General features: G+C 39.6%; 1 protein-coding gene across 1 annotated transcript; it reads left to right on the top strand.

Moving 5' to 3' along the window:
* Positions 1 to 16,040: 16,040 nt before the first annotated feature.
* NR0B1 (nuclear receptor subfamily 0 group B member 1) lies at positions 16,041 to 18,946 on the top strand. Its single transcript, XM_053457352.1, has 2 exons — positions 16,041 to 16,803; positions 18,134 to 18,946. Exons 1-2 carry the CDS (start codon positions 16,206 to 16,208, stop codon positions 18,376 to 18,378), a joined length of 843 nt encoding a protein of 280 aa, XP_053313327.1. The 5' UTR covers positions 16,041 to 16,205; the 3' UTR covers positions 18,379 to 18,946.
* Positions 18,947 to 20,979: the final 2,033 nt, after the last annotated feature.

The following is a 20,979-nucleotide window of genomic DNA, read 5'->3' as shown; positions in this document are numbered from 1 at the left end:
CCCCCTGTTTATACCGTATGGATAACTACAGCTGGGTTAACTATATTGGATTAAATTATTTTTTTAATTCGTCCCTCTTAAAATATTAGACAGGTTTTAGGCAGTGAACAAGATACCGTATACCGAGGCAGGTTGTAGATACACAAGAGGAGTTACACAGGACTGTTGGACAGAAGTCTTCACCCCTGTAGGACTAATTTAGCAACCACTAAGGATACAAATATATATTGTCCAGATGGGGGTTAATGAGGGACAATTTGTCTTTTTCATGTGATTAACGAGCATTGATCTTTATTTTAGTTGTATCTTTATAAATGTTATGTTTTATCAGTGCTGAGGTCTTTATCAGCTAGTAGGGTTTAGCACCCAGTAATTCTATCTCTTCTCTGTTATTCAATAAAGCCAATATTTGTGTGTGTGCTATAGTCTTGCAGTCCAGGCTGAATTTTCTTTTGGGACAGCTACCCAAACTTGATTACTATTGTAGCATTTAAATGCATGTATCATATATATTTTTAACCCCTTAATGACAAAGCCCGTACATGTATGGGCTCAAAATGCATTGTTTGCAATGGGTTTAGGGACCGCCCATTGTCCTTAAGGGGTTAAACAATGCACACTGGACTAACTCACCAAAGGTAAGTATGTAGATGGAGCATAAGAAGAATACAGCAGTGGGAAAATGCTGCAGACAATGAAGTACAGTCCCTTCAAATGGCATTGCTGTTAAATAGTTATGGATCTTTTGAGCTATACATTCTGTGACAATTTTTACCCCTTGCCACTGTGCAGTTCCACTTGTTTATTCACACAATGCCAGAAGCAATGAGAAGAAGCAAATGGATGAATAATACCGACACAATTAGGCAAGCTCTAGAGTTATTATTATTATTTTTTTAAAATCAATCTTCATTTAACAAGCAATGGTATAATGGAAGTATTGTAAGTGCTTATGTAATGAATTATGGCAATTCTGTTATTTCTATTGAATTTGTAATTGGTATAGTTCAATAAATGTAAAGCCTAAATAAAACAACTGTTTTTAATGATGCCTCTATGAATCATTCAGAACACAGCTGTTAATAAAATTATTCTTTGTTAAGAAAGGATTTTTTTTTTCATTCCAGGAGTGACAGAACAGTGGAAGTCTTTCACTGTAGAATCTGTTTAAACTATCACTAGTTTGACATTTGACAAACAGAAACATGAAATCATTGTTGATTTAACCTTGAATTAATCGGGGCATGAACAGAACATTCAATTATTTACTAGCTCATTTTAATAAATTCAGGACTGTTTTCACTTTGCCCTAGTAAAACGTTTGTACCACAGTGGGGAAACACAGTGATAAACAGATGTTCACCAATGGCTGTTTATTATTGCTTAAATCTCCCAGTGTATTTCTCCATAAAACGCAATCTATTATGAACCCAATCCTGCTTTTTAGGATTTAAAAAGATCCCCCAAAAAATTACAAAATACACACAATTATATATATTATATAGATTCCAGCAAACATGAGGGAATGAAAAGATAAGAAAACCCATCCAATTAGTAGTTGAAGGATTGTTTGGAAGTTAATTAGGACTTATAAGTGGTAGGTTTCTTTCTGGATTAACACTCCACCAGTGTTCATTTTGATATTGTGTTGTGGTGCCAAAATGAATAGGAAAATCTGTTGCCAGGAATAATCACCCGTCCCCAGGGTTTATGCCCCAGGTCAGAAGTATCATGTGGACCTAGCTTTAAACAGCACAAAAAAACAACAGGATATATTTAAACAGCGGGAATAGGTCTTGGTCAATGGACAGTAACATTTCTTGGTGGTCGGAATAGCAGGATGCAGTCATTATCAATCAAAGGGCAAATAAACTGTTACACACAAATCAGGACAACAATCCAACATGGACAAACAACTACAATAAACAAGGTGTAAACTAGGTTTCATAGGTTGGGTTCAGGGAGATGACTAATTATCAATGACCAATTACCAAAGCTGTAGGACCATAAATAGGAGAACTAAATATGATCTAGGAGCTGGCAAGGGCAAATTATTAAAGGAACTTGGTTATCCCAGTATAGTGCTGCCTATCTAACACACCTTTTAAAAACAACCCATTCCATTATCAAATACATTTTAGTTTTAGTCTTGTCCCAAATGTCACCTAGAGGATGTTGCTTGTGTATACCATACTGCTCCCTCTTTTATAGGAATTGAAATGTTGGTTGGATCTCAGTACTCACAGTGTCCCAATAACGTGTAAACACATGTATGTGTAGCCTCATCAGCCTGGACTAATACTTAACCACTTCAGCTACAGATTGGGTGCTGCAGTGTGCGGCCGCTGGACTGATATGCCCATACCTGGGAACTTCTGAGCTCCGGCTACCTGGAGCCTTCCCTTGCGGGACGCGGCCAGGACTGCCCACTGACGTCCGTGACGTTGGTGGTCCTGCTGATGTCGGTGGCGTTCTTGATGACATCGGGTGTGTTTCCACTGATGTCAGTAGGTGTTCCCGCTGACGTTGGTGGCGTTCCTGATGACGTTGCAGGAAACACCCCCATTTAAAGGGTAAATGGGCAGGGAGCAGGGCGGGGGAAGACTCTGCTCCCTTGACCCAGAGTATTGGGGTGTTGACTCGGAGAACCGGGGAAGCGATGCTTATTCCCAGATGGCCACTGATCTTAAATTCCATTGCCGTGTTCATCCAGTTCAGTCCGGGTGACTAAAAAGATTTTTTTTTTTAACTCAACACATTACTTTGTGATGCACAGTGTTAAAAGATGTTTTTATTATGTTTGAAAAAGCGAATTTATTTGCAGTTTGTGATATAACTTTAACCAGGTTAAATGACTAAAGAAAAATAAATTGAACAATACATAAGAAAACATCTTATTTTGTCATTATAAACCTTACTGACAAATGTTTTTAACTAGTTTATAGCTTTACATTGACCCTTTATATCAAGCCATATTTTGTGTTGGATACAATACTTTTTGTTTAGAAAAACAATTATCCACAAACTGTAATATATATATGACAGTAATAAATCAAAATGATGGTCTCGTATATATTGTCTAGCAGAGCTAGAGACTAGTAGAGGGTCCCACAGAATCCTAAACAGTTGCCAAAAATTCTTACATAGACTATAAGTGTAGTAAACCAAATAGTTTCTCTTCATCATAATGAAAGAGTGACAACTTCTGGCTGGGAAAAAGGAATCCCAGCACTCCAAACAGCTTCCAATCTTTGTTTAGAGAAAGCAAAAAAAGCAACGTTTCGACCAAAGAGGGCCTTTGTCAAGCTTCTGGCTGGGAGGCTGATAAGCAGGTGGTCTATTGTTCTCCACCTCACTTACACCCCCAACCTCCCGGAAACGCCCCTGCACACCCCTCCTCTTACCATTCCACGGTGTCCCTCTTACTGTGTTTGGCACACACACAGTTAAAGCTGCTGTTTTAGTACTGTAGGGCCACTTAACATGACTGCAGGCTGGCTCACTCTGGGCTCCATGTTGAATTCTGACTGTCCCTGGGGGAAAATTCTGCCCCCTGCCCAGCTTACCCTTGTCTCCAAGATATTACATAGCTGGTCTTGGTGAACAGAGATTGCATGGGATAGACTGGATGGGCCAATCGGTTCTTATCTACCGACACATTCTGTGTTTCTATGAAAGGGGTTATACAAGATCCACAGTAACGAAAAAGTGCCAGCGCCATACTGTACCTGACACATACTAAAGGAAGCATAATTAAAAAAAAAAACAAGGAAATCCAAAGACTCTATAGAAGGTGTTATTAATATTATATACTATAATAAAAAACAAGAATACATATAAATATAAAACAGCACAATTATTTTGGTTTTTAAAAACAAAGTTAAGTGTGCTTTTCTAATAATTGTTTTATTAATGAAAGTCTGCCAAGGTCATAACTAACGGTACAACGCTCAATTCAAAAATTGATGTAACCTCTTAAGGAATGCAAAATAAATAATAGCAACAAACATATGAAAAAACGACTTCTTTCACATTTAGTATATGTGTAAATTGTTAAGATATGTGAAAAATAACCAATAATTTTCTAGGCTACAACAGCCACTTGGAACATAAGGGAGTTTAAAGTGTTAATATATGTTTCCACTCATGGCTTGAGAAAAACCCTATTGGGTTAAAATGTCGCCACTTGTGTGGAAATAAAACTACACTCATTTACTTGCATTGCTCAGCACCTCGTGATTCTTTGCTACAAGTGTTGAGGCAATGGCTACCACAAATTCAGTAAAGCCAACTTGTTTAAAGTTGCCTATGGGTCAAGTGCATGCAAGTCTATCCTTTTACAGATATTCTCAAAGTTGCAAACCCCCAGGGAAGTGTAGCATTTAGGGAAGGGCCTTTTCTATTCCAGCATGACTGTGTCCCACAAAGCAAGGTCCATAAAGACATGGATGGATGAGTTTGGTGTGGTAAAACTTGACTAGGCTGCACAGAGCCCTGACCTCAACCCCATCTAATACCTTTGAGATGACCTGGAATGCAGATTGAAATCAGGCCTTCTCATCCAACATCAGTGCCTGATCTCACAATTGCTCTACTGGATAAATGGGCTAAAATTCCAACAAAAACACTCCAAAATCTTGTGGAAAGCCTTCCCAGAAGAGGAGAAACTGTTATAGCTGCAAAGGGGGGCATAACTACATATCAATGTCTATGTATTTAGAATGAAATATCATAAAAGTCCCTGTTGGTGTAATGGTCAGATGTCCCAATACGTTTGCCCATATATTGTATCTAAGAATCCAAAGGTTCTTTGGATTCCATGAATTCCCTCAAGGTGGACAATTTGGGAATACAGAAGAACAATTGATCCATTGTAACACTCACTTCAAGATGTACACTGGGACTCAGGAAGTCCTTTAAACTGCCTAATGCACAGCCTTAGTTAACAAGTTTGGTCTGTGGGCTCTTCTTGGAGATCCCTGCTACTAGTGAGCAGATATTTTGGATGAGACTAAGGGGGAAAATACTCCACATTTAAAGTGCCCTGATAAAATATCCAGTCTAGGTATTAGTAGTAGGCAAAAAGGTGATGGTTTTGCTACTTTACACACCTCTGTCAGATCTCATGTAGAGTTCTATGTAAAATTATGGAAACCCAATCTCCAAAACAGTATAGATATTATGGAGAGAGTTTGGGGAAGTGCTACTAAAATGGTAAATGACTAGCATGAGTAAAATCTGAGTAAAAGATCTAAATTTGTAAAGGAAAGTATATTTCCAAGAAAGAGAATCAAGAGGTCATCATCTAAAAGCCAAGGGTCAGAGCCTCATATGTAATGTAAGGAAGTTTTACTTCACTGAAAGGTTTACACATACAGCAGAAGTGGTTAATGCAGTGAGGAAATGTAAACATCCATGGTGTTGGCATAAGGCTATTCTGGATATAAGACAAGGACCAAATACAATTTGATTTTTTACAGAAAGAAAGAAAATGGGCAGTGTAGACAGGCCAAATGGTTTTCTTTTTGCTGTCAGACCTTTCTATGATGTGGTTTGCATTAGAATAGCCACAGGTGTTTTTTTTACTCTAAGTCGTAGGAACCCTGTCCAAAAACCTTGATATCACAGTATTGTTTATTTTACCAGTTTCACAAGAACGGTCAACGAGCTTATCACACTTCAACTCAGCAGGTCATTGACACAGATGTCATTGTAGTGTAGTGTATAGTTTCTGGGGCAGGTATATTTAAGTATACAAAATAATTTCTCTTGATGCAAAACATTTGTTCCTCTCTCTTAAATTTTTTTTTCAATGTTGTTCCTCCCTATTTTCTCCACATGACTATGGGACCATGTTATAGAAATTTTCCAACATCATTAAATTTGGAAGATCTTTTAGCTTCATGAGGGAATTTAGAACAACTGGCCTGAAAAGGTATACTGAGAGGCAGTAGTCTAGTGGTTTCACTGGGGGGCAGAGGGGGCCATGGGTCCCTGCAAAGTATTGTGCTCCAATATGCCCCCCCAACTGAAACACCATCATAGAGAGCCCTTTGATGACACCGAAGGAGGTTTATACATACCTCTGTCTCCCTGCTCTCTCACAAAGCTCGCTGGCTATCAATGCTGAGTACCGAGATATGATGTCATATTCCAGGGCTTGGCGCTAAAGCCAGAGCAGAAAGACAGGGGCCTGTATGAACAGGCAATGCGCTGTGTGATAGAGCAGGGGGACAGGGGCCTGCACGAACAGATCTTGTGCTCACACTACAGGAAAGGTAAGTGAAGGGGAAGAGTGGAACCGTGCCCGAGACCCAATGGAGCCATTCACCTGAGTACCTGCTAACCTCGGATGCCGGGTCCCGCGCCGATTCCTCTGCTCCCTCCTCCGCTGCCTCCCGCATGGCTGTTCCTGAGCATGTGAGCGTTCTCACTCAACTTTATTCGTCCCCGAGTGGAGACATAGAAACATAGAAAGTGACGGCAGATAAGAATCATTTGGCCCATCCAATCTGCCCAACCTCTGAGTACTTTCCTTTGTACCTGCCCTTATCCTATATATATAGCTTGGCCTTATGCCTATCCCATGCTTGCTTAAATGTCTTTACTGTATTAACATCTACCACTTCTGCTGGAAGGCTGTTCCATGCATCCACTACTTTGCATAAAGTAATAGTTCCTGATGTTACCATTAAACCTTTGCCTCTCTAGCTTATGGCTTTGTCCTCTTGTTATGGTAGTATTTCTCCTTTTAAATAAACTCTCTTCCTTTATCTTGTTGATTCCCTTTAAGTATTTAAATGTTAAATCATATCCCCCTGTCACGTCTTTCTTCCAGGCTATATAAATGTTAAGATCCTTTAACCTGTTCTGGTAAGGTTTATCCTGTAATCCATGAACCATTTTAGTAGCCCTTCTCCAACATTTCTATATCCTTCTGGAGATATGGTCTCTAGTACTGTACACAATACTCCAAGTGAGGTCTCACCGGTGATCTGTACAGCGGCATGAGCTCTTCCCTCTTCCTACTGCTAATACCTCTCGCTATACAACCAAGCATTCTGCTAGCATTACCTGCTGCTCTACTGCATTGTCTACCTACCTTTAAATCCTCAGAAATAATTACCCCTAAATCCCTTTCCTCGCACGTTGAGGTTAGGACAGTATCAAATATTCTATACTATGTCCTTGGGTTTATCCACATTAAATGCCAGTTGTCACAGCTCTGACCATTTTTCCAGTTTACCTAAACCATTTGCCATTTGGCTTCTCCCTCCAGAAACATCAACCTTGTGGCACATTTTTGTGTCCCCAGCAAATAGACATACCTTTCCATCAAGACCATCTGCAATAACTAATAAAAATATTAAAGAGAATGGGTCCAAGTACAGATCCCTGAGATATCCCACTGGAAACAAGACCTTGCTCTGAATATATGGCATTGACTACAACCCTCTGTTGTCTATCACTTAGCCACTCCCTAATGCATTCAACAAGGGAGACAACAGGGAACACGCTTGGATGATGTCACGTATAGGGGTGGGGCTTCCACGAGCGGCAAGTTTAAAAACCTGGTCTGAGTATTATTTAGTGCTCAGTTATTGTGCCATATTGAGCTCCTCACTGCTTACAGTTGTGTTTTCTATGATGATGATCTGTGTACCCGACCCTGGTTAATATTACTGGACTTTGCTGATCTCTGTGAACCCCACCCTGGCTATTCTCACTGGACTCTTACTCTCCATGACCCTGACCCTGGCTATCCTTTTTTGACCTCGCTGTATTGTGCTTCCTGGATGGGTGGCTTCCTGTATTCCGGACTCCTCCTCAATATCCCTGACAAGTGTAGAGAGAAAGGGGACAGATAGAGAGAAGGGGAGAATGATTAAGATGAGGGATGGTGAGAGGCAGTCAGAAGGAGGAGATATTGAGAAATATATAAGATTGGGAAAAAGTGAAGAGATAAGGAGAAAGGGGAAAGATAATAAGAAAGAAGTGATACAGAGATAAAGAAGAGGAGAGATAGAGAAAAAGAGAGATAGAGACAAAGAGGAGAATAGATAGAGAAGAGAGAGATAATGAGAAGTGTGAGACAAATGAGAAAAGGGGAGAGATAATGAAAAAAGGGGAAAGATTATGAGAAATGGGAGGGATAAGGTGAAATAGGCGGAGATAAAAAGAAATGTGACACAAAAAAGAGAAAAGGAAGAAAGATAAAAGAAACAGGAGAAATAAAGATGAGGATAGCTAAAGAGAAATAGGAGGGGAAATAAGGAGAATGGGATGGGAAGATAAAGAGAACAAAGAGAGATAAAAAGGGAAACAATAAAGATAAAGGGGAGAGATAGAAAGTAAAGAGAAAGAGGTGGATGGTTAAAGGGAAATATCATAGGGAAAAAGAGAGAGATAAAGAGAAAGGAGGAGAGATTAAAAGAAAATGAAGAGATGAGGCAAAGTGAAATGTGGGAGATAATAAGAAAGGGGAGGATTAAAGAGGGAGTGATAAAGAGAAACAAGAGAGGCAGGGATAAAAGTGTGAGATGATAAATATGCAAGGCGATAACAGAAAGGTGAGGAATTGGGAAAAAGGTGAGGTAAAAAGAAATAGGAGACGAGAAAAAGGTGGGGAGATAATGTGATAGGGTAGAGTATAGGTGTGTATTTTGACAGTCTTTCTATTACAGTTGCTGTCTTGAGCCTAAATGGTATAGAATGAATAAAAGGTGTGGGTTAGCCAAACTGAATGAAGCCCTGACTGAGAGGACGCTAGAGATTCTGAGAGGAGACCACTGTTTACATGCAGACCCAACGTGATTGATGCAAGAGGATCTCCAACAGAATCACTCTGCTATTACGTGTTGGCCACTCTTGAATAGAGGTGCTTTGTTCTACCCCCCACTATGATCTGGGTACTTGTTAAATCCTGTGAATGCAATCTGGGTGTAATCCGGTGCTGGTGCAAACACTGAGTGCAAACTGTGTGCTGGGGCAAGTCCTGTGTAGGTGCAATCTGGGTTCTGGGGCAAGTACATATTACATAGTTAATATGGGATGTCCAAATCAGGTAGACTTTGTTGCATGTTTTACAGAGGTTGTGGATTTATAAATGTTTTGAAAATATTTGTGTGTGTGTATGTGTACAGAGAGAGAGTTTTATTACCCCCCTAATTTTGTCCCTGTCCTCCCATGTGCCCCCCAAATATGATTGCTGGAGACGCAACTGCAGTAGTCTTAGTAGATAACATGATGACTGTAGAAACTTCACATATGTACTACAGACTAGGTGTCATGACTGGAAACTTTTTTCCTTATTAGCAGAACTAAAATGTAATGCCAAATAGTGGAAGGGATGTTCATATAATACAAGCATGGAAGACCCAAATGCCAGTACACCAATCACGGGGCAATGCCTACCCAGCGACAAGCCTGCTGCCAACTATTACTTTTTGAGTTGAAACAAATAATATCTACATAGCATTTATATGATAAATATTTACTTCAATATTTATTTCAATATGTCAACATTTTAATTTTAGTAAAACGAATCAAAACATATTATTATATTATGCTGCTCGTTAGTGTACTTGAATACATGCATTTTACATTTTGTCTGCAGCAATACAAGTAATAAAACTGAATGCTAAAGGTCATTTTTCGGTCAAGGTAAACGTATTATTTTGATTACAATATGATGAAGGCACATGGTTCGACCGGTTATTAATGTCAGTGGCAATGAATAGCAAATGTTGCATTAAAATGTACAGCAGAAAATGTATTTCATTACTGCTATAAAACTCAATGTCAGGGGTACGCGACATTTGTATAATGGGAGCTATGCCATGCAATAATATCAAGGTCATTACCTAAATGGTAAGTATCTTGATAACGCAATACAGATGAAGGCGTTTTATGAGATTATTCTTTTAAAATGCAGCTTCGAATTTTATGGATCTTCCTTTGCACATTAATGTTTCATGTTCAAAATGGTCATGAATAGTTTAGCTTGTGATTAACATTAAATCAAGCATAATCTTTCTCTATTTTATGCATCAGAGCGCAAGACTCAATTGACTTGCAATATTTCACAGCTGCAGAGACGATTCGGGGAGGGCTGGCGTATGTAATATTCATTCTGGCTGCTTATAGTCTATTAATACAGCCAAATTATTTACAGCTCGTATAAACACAATGGTTCATTTATCAAGTCATCCTTAAAAAAGAAGGTTAATAGCAAACCACACAAAATTAAACCTGCCATCTTTTTAAGTTGATGTAAACTTTTTAAAACGTTAAGGCTTTTAAGCCTTGGCTGATTTTTTGTACTTTGAGTCACAAGCCATAGGCAGTTTTTATATTACTCTATTTAATTATATTACTATCGCTATTATATTATGCATTTATAATATATTTCTATGTAAATATTGAATACAAAAATAAGCGCTCATACTTTTGAATGACCAGCTTTTATGTGCAAATGGTAGCTTAATCATGGCAATTTTGCCTTAGCTGTATCTTTTCAGTGGCTGCTGGTCTGTAGTCACGTGAGTATTGAAAAGGATGCCATGACAGCACAAAAACTTATAAACATAAATTATTTTAAAAATCTGAAAACAAGGTGACAAGTGTTCAGTGCCATTTTGTTTTGGTTGTTATTGTCTTGTTACCTGACTTCCATGTTAGCAGACAGGGGTTTCTAAATTAAAATCAAAATGTATCACAATATTTGGTGATTTGCAAATGATTCTGTTTACATTTTGAGGTCCAACTCATCAGTTGTTGACAATGTAAAAACAACTGCAGTTGGAGGCAGGGAGGTGCTCAGGAGGGCCAGAGGGCATCACATCTACGTATTTGTCTTTGTTTTTCATTAACAGTGCAGGGGATCTCCACTTCTGTGACACCAATCTGTCTTTAACACTTTCTTAGAAGTATGCACTGATATGATGGGAGATGAGCCCACTGACTGTGGCCAGAAAGATTTGGCACACGGTATTAAAGAGGCATAGGAAGGAATTTACTTGGGGACCCAACATGATTGATGCAAGCAGGGCCGGACTGGGACTGAAAAGCAGCCCTGGAAAAATTTGGAGAGCAGCCCCATATAGTTTATCTCACGGTGAAGCTCTTATACCCACACGCACCCCTTATACACACCCGAGTCACACTATGTGCCATTCTTTTTATCTCATTATTTGTATTAAAATGCCAGAAAGCAAAAGTGTTAAAAGGCCCTAATAAATGAAATACATTACACATAATGGGATCAAAACATTTACTACTGCGAACATTTTTAGATGAAAGAGTTCCATTTTATTCAGTGGAACAAAACACTGATCACATTATTCTTCACGATATTCTGGTAAGAAACTTTTATTTCTTTATTAATTCATGTAGACTATTTTTTTCCATATTTAATAAAAGCTATGATTGAGACATGTAGGGGGTTAAAAGGCATATCATGGGACAGAGTGGCATATAGTGGGTATAAGGCATTCATGGAGGCAGAGTGGCATGAAGGGGGTTAAAAGGCATATCATGGGGCACTCTGCCTCCAGAAAAGCCTTATGCCCCCTATATGCCACTCTGCCTCCCTGATATGCTTTATACCCTCCTATATGCCACTCTGCCCCATAATATGCCTTTTAATCCCCTATATGCCACTCTGCCTCCAGAAATGCCTTTTACTCCCTATGTCACTCTGCCTCCAGAAATGCCTTATACCCCCCATATGCCACTCTGCCTCCCTGATATGCCTCAACCCTCCTATATGCCCCTCTGCCCCGTGATATGCCTTTTAACCCCCTTTTTGCCACTCCACCTCCAGATATGCCTTTTGACCCCCTATATGTCACTCTGCATCCAGAAATGCCTTATACCCTATATGCCACTCTGTCCCATGACATGCCTTCTAACCTCCTATATGCCACTCTGCCATATAGGGGGTTAAAAGGCATATCATGGGACAGAGTGGCATATAGGGGGGTATAAGGCATTTCTGGAGGCAGAGTGGCATAAAGGAGGTTAAAAGGCATATCATGGGCACTCTGCCTACAGAAAAGCCTTATGCCCCCTATATGCCACTCTGCCTCCCCAATATGCTTTATACCCTCCTATATGCCCCTCTGCCCCATGAAGTCCCTTTTAACTCCCTTTATGCCACTCTGCCTCCAGATATGCCGTTGACCCCCTATATGTCACTCTGCATCCAGAAATGCCTTATACCCCTATATGCCACTCTGGCATATAGGGGATTAAAAGGCATATCATGGGACAGAGTGGCATATAGGGGGGTATAAGGCATTTCTGGAGGTAGAGTGGCATAAAGGGGGTGAAAAGGCATATCATGGGGCACTCTGCCTCCAGAAAAGCCTTATACCCCCCCTATATGCCACTCTGCTTCCCTGATATGCCTCAACCCTCCTATATGCCACTCTGTCCCATGATATGCCTTCTAACCCCCTATATGCCACTCTGCCATATAGGGGGTTAAAAGGCATATCATGGGACAGAGTGGCATATAGGGGGTATAAGGCATTTCTGGAGGCAGAGTGGCATGAAGGGGGTTAAAAGGCATATCATGGGGCACTCTGCCTCCAGAAAAGCCTTATGCCCCCTATATGCCACTCTGCCTCCCCGATATGCTTTATACCCTCCTATATGCTCCTCTGCCCCATGATATACCTTTTAACCCCCTTTATGCCACTCTGCCTCCAGATATGCCTTTTGACCCCCTATATGTCACTCTGCATCCAGAAATGCCTTATACCCCTATATGCAACTCTGGCATATAGGGGGTTAAAAGGCATATCATGGGACAGAGTGGCATATAGGGGGGTATAAGGCATTTCTGAGGCAGAGTGGCATATAGGGGGACACACTTACATACACACACATGCCGATTTTTAACAAATACAAAAAACATACAGTACAAAAAATACATTATTTTACTCACCTTCTACTTCTCTTGACTTCCTGGTAGCTGCACACTGTTCTCCTCTATGCTGACAGGATGCCACTGACCTGACATCCGGTGCTGCAGCGAGGGGGCGGAGCTTCCACCTCACGCTGCTCCCATCACTATGCAGCTATCAGACTGCTGGGAATGTAATCTAAACGGCCGGTGCGTGCTGATGCCGCCGGCCGGAGCTACTTTAACACTTTTTTTTTTTATTTATATGGTAAGCTGGATCGGTTTGCCATATAAAGTAAAAAAAAAAGTATTAAAGCAGAGGCGGCCGGCGGCATCAGCACGCACCGGCCGTTCAGATTACATTCCCAGCAGTCTGATGGCCGCATAGTGATGGGAGCAGCGTGAGGGGTGAAAGGTCAGTGCGAGGGGGCGGAGCTTTCACCCCTCACACTGCTCCCATCACTAGACGGCCATCGCACACGGCTGCTGGGTGCTGATGCCGGCCGGCCGGCCGCATCAGCACCCAGCGGCCGCTTTGATTAGATTTCGGGCAGCCAGGGGGGCAGCTCAGCGGCTGTCTTCATGGCCGCCCAGCCCCCGGACCTTCCGGCCCACCGGGAAATTTCCCGGTATCCCGGTGGGCCAGTCCGGCCCTGGATGCAAGAGGATCTTCAACTGAATCACTCTGCTATTACATGTTAGCCACTCTTGAATAGAGGTCCTTTGTTGTACCCCCACTGTATTTTCAGACTCAAGCAAAATATGTGTGCCATAACTGGTTGGCTTGGTAACCTATTCTATTTAAAATATTGTTGAATATCAAGATGTGTAACTCAGCTTCAGGGCAGTACCTAAGGACTTTCCTCCCCTGAAAATATTTCAAATTTTTTAAAGGCAACATTCACTAGTTAAAACTAACATCTCTATTGTGGTCTTTCAAATGTTTATTAAATGAACTTCCTTCAATGGTTAAATGAAAGATATTTTCAATATTTTCAGGACAGATATGGTACATATCTATATGGTACAAACAGCTGAACTTTATTTGTGATTTGTTCACGTTATAGGTAACGCTGAGGGACTGACGTTAGAGACACAGCAGCAGCTGAACGGAAGTAACTGCTTGTTCCATTTCAGTCCCTCAGCTAAATAAATAGGTTTGTTGCTGGATACCCCGCCCAGTGGCAGAACTACCGGGGTCGCAGGGGTCGCGACTGAGACCGGGCCCTGGAGTTCTGCCAGTCAGGGGGGCCCAAGGGGTGCCGAGTGGTCGTTTTCAGGAACCCTTCTGTCTCCTCTGCTCCTTGCCGTCGCCACCGTGGCCTGCCTCAGCGCTGCCCCGATTGCAGTGGTGGGAGCGTGAGGCATATGTCTCGGGTGCCGACGCTTCACGCTGAGTGTCGGTATTTGACGTCATATGCCGGCGCTCAGCAGTGAAGCCGTGCGCACCGCGTCAGAGCAGCGAAAGAGAGGCCTCGCGCCCCACCACAGGACTGCACGGTAAGTGACCTACAAAGGGGGGTAGGGAGAGGGTAGATAGTGAGAAGGGGGATGGGGAGAGGGTAGATAGTGAGAAGGGGGGTAGGGAGAGGGTAGAAAGTGAGAATGAGGGGGTAGGGGGAGGGTAGATAGTGAGAATGGGGGGGTAGGGAGAGGGTAGATAGTGAGAAGGGAGTGAGAGGGGGTAGATAGCCTGAGAAGGGGCGGAGAGGGGGTAGATAGTGTGAGAGGGGGTAGGAAGAGGGTAGTGAGAAGGGGGGTAGTGAGAGGGTAGATAGTGAGAATGGGGGGGTGGGAGGAGGGTAGAACTGGAGTGACAACGCAACAGATGCTTGAATGGGAGGAGCTTAGCGTGATGTCGCTGGAATGTAAAATCAATGGCGCACAACTGCAGAGATGCCTTTGCTGAGCTGATATTGAACAGCTTCTCTGTACACAGCTTACTTGTGCCATCTATGCCCCTAAGCAGATTGCCTGTCCCATCTTTGTCCCCAAACAGCTTGTCATTGCCCCCAAACAGCTTGCCTGTGCCATATTTGTTCCAAAACAGCTTTCCAGTGCCTCAAAATAGATTGTCTGTGCCATCTTTGCCCCTAGAGTGTCATTTCCTCAAAACAATTTGCCTGTGCCATCTTTGTCCCCAAACAGCGTGTCAGTGCCTCCAGCTTGTCTATGCCACCTTTGTCCCTAAACGTCTTGTCATTGCCCCAGTCTGCCTGTGCCATTTTTGCCCCGAACAGCTTGCCAGTGCCGCCACACAGCGTGCCTGTGCCATCTTTGTTCACAAACAGCTTGTCAGTGTCCCCAAACAACCTGCCCATGTCACATTTGCCACCAAACAGCTTTCCTGTACCCCTGTTTACATCGCTTACCTGCAGGAGTGGTGTATCTCTTTTCCTCCATGCTGTGGAGGCAGAGGATATAATGTCACTTCCTGCCTCTTTATCAGTCAGACACAGTATGAAGCGGGAGAATGTGAGAGATCATCAGACTGGATGCCGCTAGCTGCAGGTATTACACTTGCGACTTTTTAAAGGGTGGTCGCAGGGGTTGCCTGGGGTAAGTATATCACGCGCAGGTAGAACGCATTTCCTGATCAGAATATAGCTGGTGGAGGGGCAGGATAAAGAACAAATGCATAATTCTCACATGCATTTGCAAAGGGGACACATGCGAATAGTGTGTATGACAGCTGGTCCCCCCCTTAATACTCACAGTCAGTCACCGTAGCAAACTCAAAACACATGTAAGCTCTTTCACTTAAGCTACTGTGTCCATAACATCCAGACAAAATAGATGCATAGTCATGGCTGATTACTCAGCAAATATAAATTAACATTAGCAAATGTAATACTTCCTAAATGTAAACAATTCCTAATAAATGTAGATATGTATTTATTTTTTGCTTCACTCTAGGAACACACAAAGGGATTTATACCTTTTATTGTCATTTATTTCAGTAAAGTGCATTGCTGGCACAATAGAATATGAACAGAGAGGTCTAACCAATGATTCAAGCTCTGAGGCTCCCTCTAGCTTTTCATAGCTTTGCAAACAAGAGGAGGAGGACCCTGCTTCCCCCCTTCTCTCTCTTTTGCAGCCAATAATGAGTGTCTGCCCCTTCTTGAACTGCAGATATTGTCTGACTGGAAACAAAGGTATAAATAACCTAAGGGGCAGGCAGAGGAGGAACAGCATACTTTCTGTCTGGCTTCAATTAAAGGCAGACCAGCAGTGGTAAGAGCAGTTAAGGCAGCCCAAGTGCTGTCAGATCCCTCATCACACATACTTCCCAATGGCTTGTTTAGATAAATGTCATTGTTCTGTGGATAACAGGAGACATGGAAGCATTTTATACAACATTCTAAAAAATGAAGAACAGAAGGAATCACACAATAACAAACCTAAGAAGGAAGATCACAATGGGATTTATGGACATGGATGTTCCTGTGGATCACAGAAGAAGGTTAGCTTGAAAAGCCCACAGGTAACCTGTAAAGCTGCCTCCGCAGTGTTGGTAAAGACTCTAAGATTTGTCAAGAGTGTTCCCTGCTTTCAAGAGCTGCCTTTGGATGATCAACTGGTGCTTGTGAGGAATTGCTGGGCTCCCCTGTTAGTGCTTGGGCTGGCACAAGACAAAGTCAATTTTGAGACTGTGGAAACATCAGAACCCAGTATGTTACAGAGGATTTTAACTAATAGACAAGAAGTGGTCAAGCTAAATGATCACCAAGAAGAACCCATAGGAAGTAATGAACATCAACACAAATTCCCACAGCTACCTTCAGCTGCAGAGATCAGGTGGATCAAAGAATTCTTAGACAAATGCTGGAGCTTGGACATAAGCACCAAGGAATATGCTTATCTTAAAGGCATAGTACTTTTTAATCCAGGTAAAGACAGTGTTTCCTCTCTTTATACAGTGCTGCTTGCTTTTAGAAGTATTTGTGTACTGAAATTATCAGAAATGTTTACAAAATTAAGGAATATAATACATAATAGTACATATAATACAGTACATACATTGCTACTTAAGCTCAAGCAAAATACTCAGAAGCAATGCTTTGCACAAAATATATTTTTTGTTATATTTTTGATTGAAGAATATTTTGCATTGCATCTATTGTAATAAACCAATATTATATAACATAGTTATAATATAACAACAGCATTGAATGCTGGTTATTTATATATATATATATATATATATATATATATATATATATATATATATATATATATATATTGCACATTATTAATTACATCAACTTGGTGAGCCTATATAACAATATACTGAATCCAACAAATAAATTATCCCATGTTTTACCATCTTCTCCTTGTAATTTTATATATTTTGAACTATTCTTTATACGTTGCACGGTGTCCAATATGTACCATACCTTCTAAATCAAAATATAGACTGGATAAGTATATCCATAAATTCCATTCTCTGTTATATGTATGTATAAGAACATATTTTATTTATAGGCATCAGTTCAAAAGGAAATCTTATGAAGTGAAGAGTATGTGTGTGTGTGTGTGTGTATATATATATATATATATATATATATATATATATATATATATATATATATATATATATAGCGCCCCTGGATTATTTTGTATTTCAATAATACGTTCCAAAGTTGTACTTTTTATGAAAATATGTTCTTTTCACCAAGCAAGGTGGTATTAAATCTTACAAGTACTTTATATTCATATTACTAGTGTAGTCAGACACTATTTTCTGATTGGTTAAGTGATCTTGCGCCCCATCCCAAGATACTACACATTCATTTTTATCAGTCATCTTTCACGAGAGTGGTAAATTCACACATATTCACTTGTATAACAATTCACATATTTTAAGTGCCATCCTATTTCACAAAGAATATTACTCTATTTCATGTATATCTGTATTATATCATGTGGTAGCATCCGACAGCAGGTTGCTGATTTGTGTCAAGATAAAGGCTGCTGTTAGAGGATGAATATAATTTAAGTTTCTGGAATATTTTAGTTTATAATAGGTACACAGGATACATCTGTTTTGGTTCTTTTTTAAAGATTAATCTGTTATGTATTGCATTTCCCATGAGCATTGTATTCTTCTAGTTCGTGTTGCATAACATTTTTTATGTTTCAAAATTTGAGCACCTTTTTTTTTTTTTTTTTACTTTTTATGTTAAAATCTAACCTATTTTTTGGATTTTGTTCTTGCAGATTTACCTGGACTCCACTGCATCCAATACATTCAAGGATTACAGCAAGAAGCCCAGCAAGCCTTAAACGAGCATGTAAAGATGATTCTCAGATGGGATCAGGCCCGGTTTACCAAGTTAATTATCGTGCTATCCCTGCTTAGATCCATCAATGCCAATGGTATTGCAGAACTCTTTTTTAGACCAATAATTGGTTCGGTCAGCATGGATGACATGCTGTTGGAGATGCTGGGTGCAAAAATATGACATGAAGACTTCTTGAAAGCCAAAGTGGTTCATAATGATCATAGGAATTGCCAATAATAACACAGACTGGACATTTTCGCAGTGTATGGAGTCATAGCAGATGCGCATCACACTTTTAAATGAAGAAACTATTTTGTTAAGAGGATGTGAAAAGCTTGCATTATTTTTGGTATATAAGTGCTATCAAATGGATGGTCACTATGCTAACTAAACTTTACATGTTGCTCTCGGACTACCAGTAGGATGTATGTATAGGATGTATTTGTAAATTACATTTGCTGATTTAGTATGTTTAAAGCGTACATACATTAAAATGCATTGCACTATTTTTTTTTAACAATTATTACTACTGTCACCTTATATCATTGTTCACCATCTCAAGGTAAAATCCCCACCACGAATCCCATAGCAATATGGCAGGCACCCTGCAGGTGCCTCTCACGTGTTACAATTATCCAATATAGTAATACAAAGGTTTATAGGAACATGTTTGTTGGTGAGAATTTCCGCCACAAATTTACATGCTAAAGTCAATTGGATATATATTGGAGATTTTTTTTCAGCTGCTTTATTTCATATTAAAAAAAAAAAAATTATAAAAAGTACCACTAAAAACTTTTAGCATTTGTAGTATCAACGGATGGCAGTCTTATACACTTTTTTTTTTTAGACAATATCCATACGGATAGGTAATAAACTAAGTAAACTAAGTAATAATGTAATTTAACTATAGCATTTATACATCACTAGCAGTTTGGTTTTTTTTTTAAAGAGTTTTTCCCCAGCTATTATTTTAAGAAAACAGAAAACCTCTGCTACAATGTATGCAATGCTTAAATCAGTCTTATGTAAAAGTGTACTAAGTGTCAGAAAGCATATTATTTACAAATGAAACTATTAGGAACAGATAGAACAGATAACTTTGTGTGCTAATAAGGGTGGTATTTAGCTGTTCTAAAAACATTGAAAACTGGCATATAGTGTTCGACCTTACTGGCCAAAATAAGTTTATGAATGTTTCCATTAATCTATATTTAAATTATTTTTAGCTATAGAAACTGGGTTAGCTGACAATGGTGGTATCATACTAGGTTGTACACCCCTGCTTAGCAGAAAACTCTCTGTGAGATGTGGTTGCTTAAATGTATTTAATTCCAAATGCCAAATCTATTGAAATGTTTCTGTTATTGTGTTGTAAAGTATTGTAACATATGTAAGTTATTGTTTTTACAAAGACAGTATTTTTATATTGTATAATAAAGACTATTCTTTAAAGTAAACAAGTTATTTTTATTAATCCGACTGTAAAATAATGCAATATTACTTTGATAATTCAATATAATTAAAATAATTTAAAAATATGGTTTAAATTAGAAAGATTTAAACCATATTAGAAGATATTATTATTAACCATATTAGAAGATATTTTAGATATTTTTTTTTTCTTCATGTGATATAAAAAAGTTTGGATGCATTTTTTTTTCTCACAGCTTGTCATTTCTATGCTAGGAGAACACTTAGAATGCACAAAACAGCATGGAAGCTATTATACAACAATATATATTTTTTTAAAAAAACTTTGCAAAATATTTATAGCAAATCAAATAAATCTTATACCTGAGGGAAAAATGAGAGAAGGAACAGCACATTATCTATTTTCTCAATGGGGTGCTAGAGATTGTTTTCTCTTCATTGCGCCACCTAGTGGTTAGCATGCTAGCTTGTCAAAGCTTCTTTAGAACTGGATTTAAAGCATTGTTTCTAACACACTGGTTTATGCAGAATAAAGTACTACTGATTGTCTCTCTCATTGAGAGCTTTTTTAATAAAATTATAGAGAGACATGTATTTTTTGGATAACCCTTTGGACATGGAAACACACAGTGTTAGGTGGCAAAATAATTGCTACTATGAGAAATTCTAAAACACTTCTAGTATTGTACACTTGTAAAATGGTGACTGGGGCATTAAATATATTGATAGCTAAATTAAAGCTATAGAAGGGGTGTACTATTACTGCCACATGATCGCCTGCTTGGTATTGTTTGGAGAAACCCTCTGACAGCTGATAGACCTTGAATGCATTTAATATGTTAAAAAAACAGCATGCAAACAAACTAAATCAAATGAAATGCTCAGTGGTGTCACTAATAGGAACTATTTTGTTATATGTGTATGTGTTGTTATTTAAATATAATATTTATAACCCACTAGGTCACTGCTGAGTAATGCTGCTACCTAATTTGCTGTCCCTCATGTGACATTATGTGCCACATTAAATGTTAGCAATATAAGGAGGCCATCCCCAGTAAGCTCAGCTTACAAAAAAGGCTTGGTTGACCCACAGCAATACATAGTTAATTATTGTGATTTCATGTGGTATACACGCAATATTTGTGAAATATATGTTATCTCTAGACTCTTACTGTGGTGGTAGTGTCTATTCTGCCTTAACTATGTTATCACCTTTCACTTAGTGCCATCTGCTGGCCAAACTGTTTTTTGAATTTAGAAAGTAGCTACCATATGCAAGATCTCATTCTTTAAATGTTATGTCATGTAAAAATAATACATTTTCTGCCCCTGAGACATTCTGGTGGA

Source organism: Spea bombifrons, chromosome 2 (genome assembly GCF_027358695.1).
Source record: "Spea bombifrons isolate aSpeBom1 chromosome 2, aSpeBom1.2.pri, whole genome shotgun sequence".
NCBI lineage: Eukaryota > Metazoa > Chordata > Amphibia > Anura > Pelobatidae > Spea > Spea bombifrons.
Note: the sequence above shows the minus strand (reverse complement) of the source record. Positions and strands in the feature narration are given on the sequence as shown.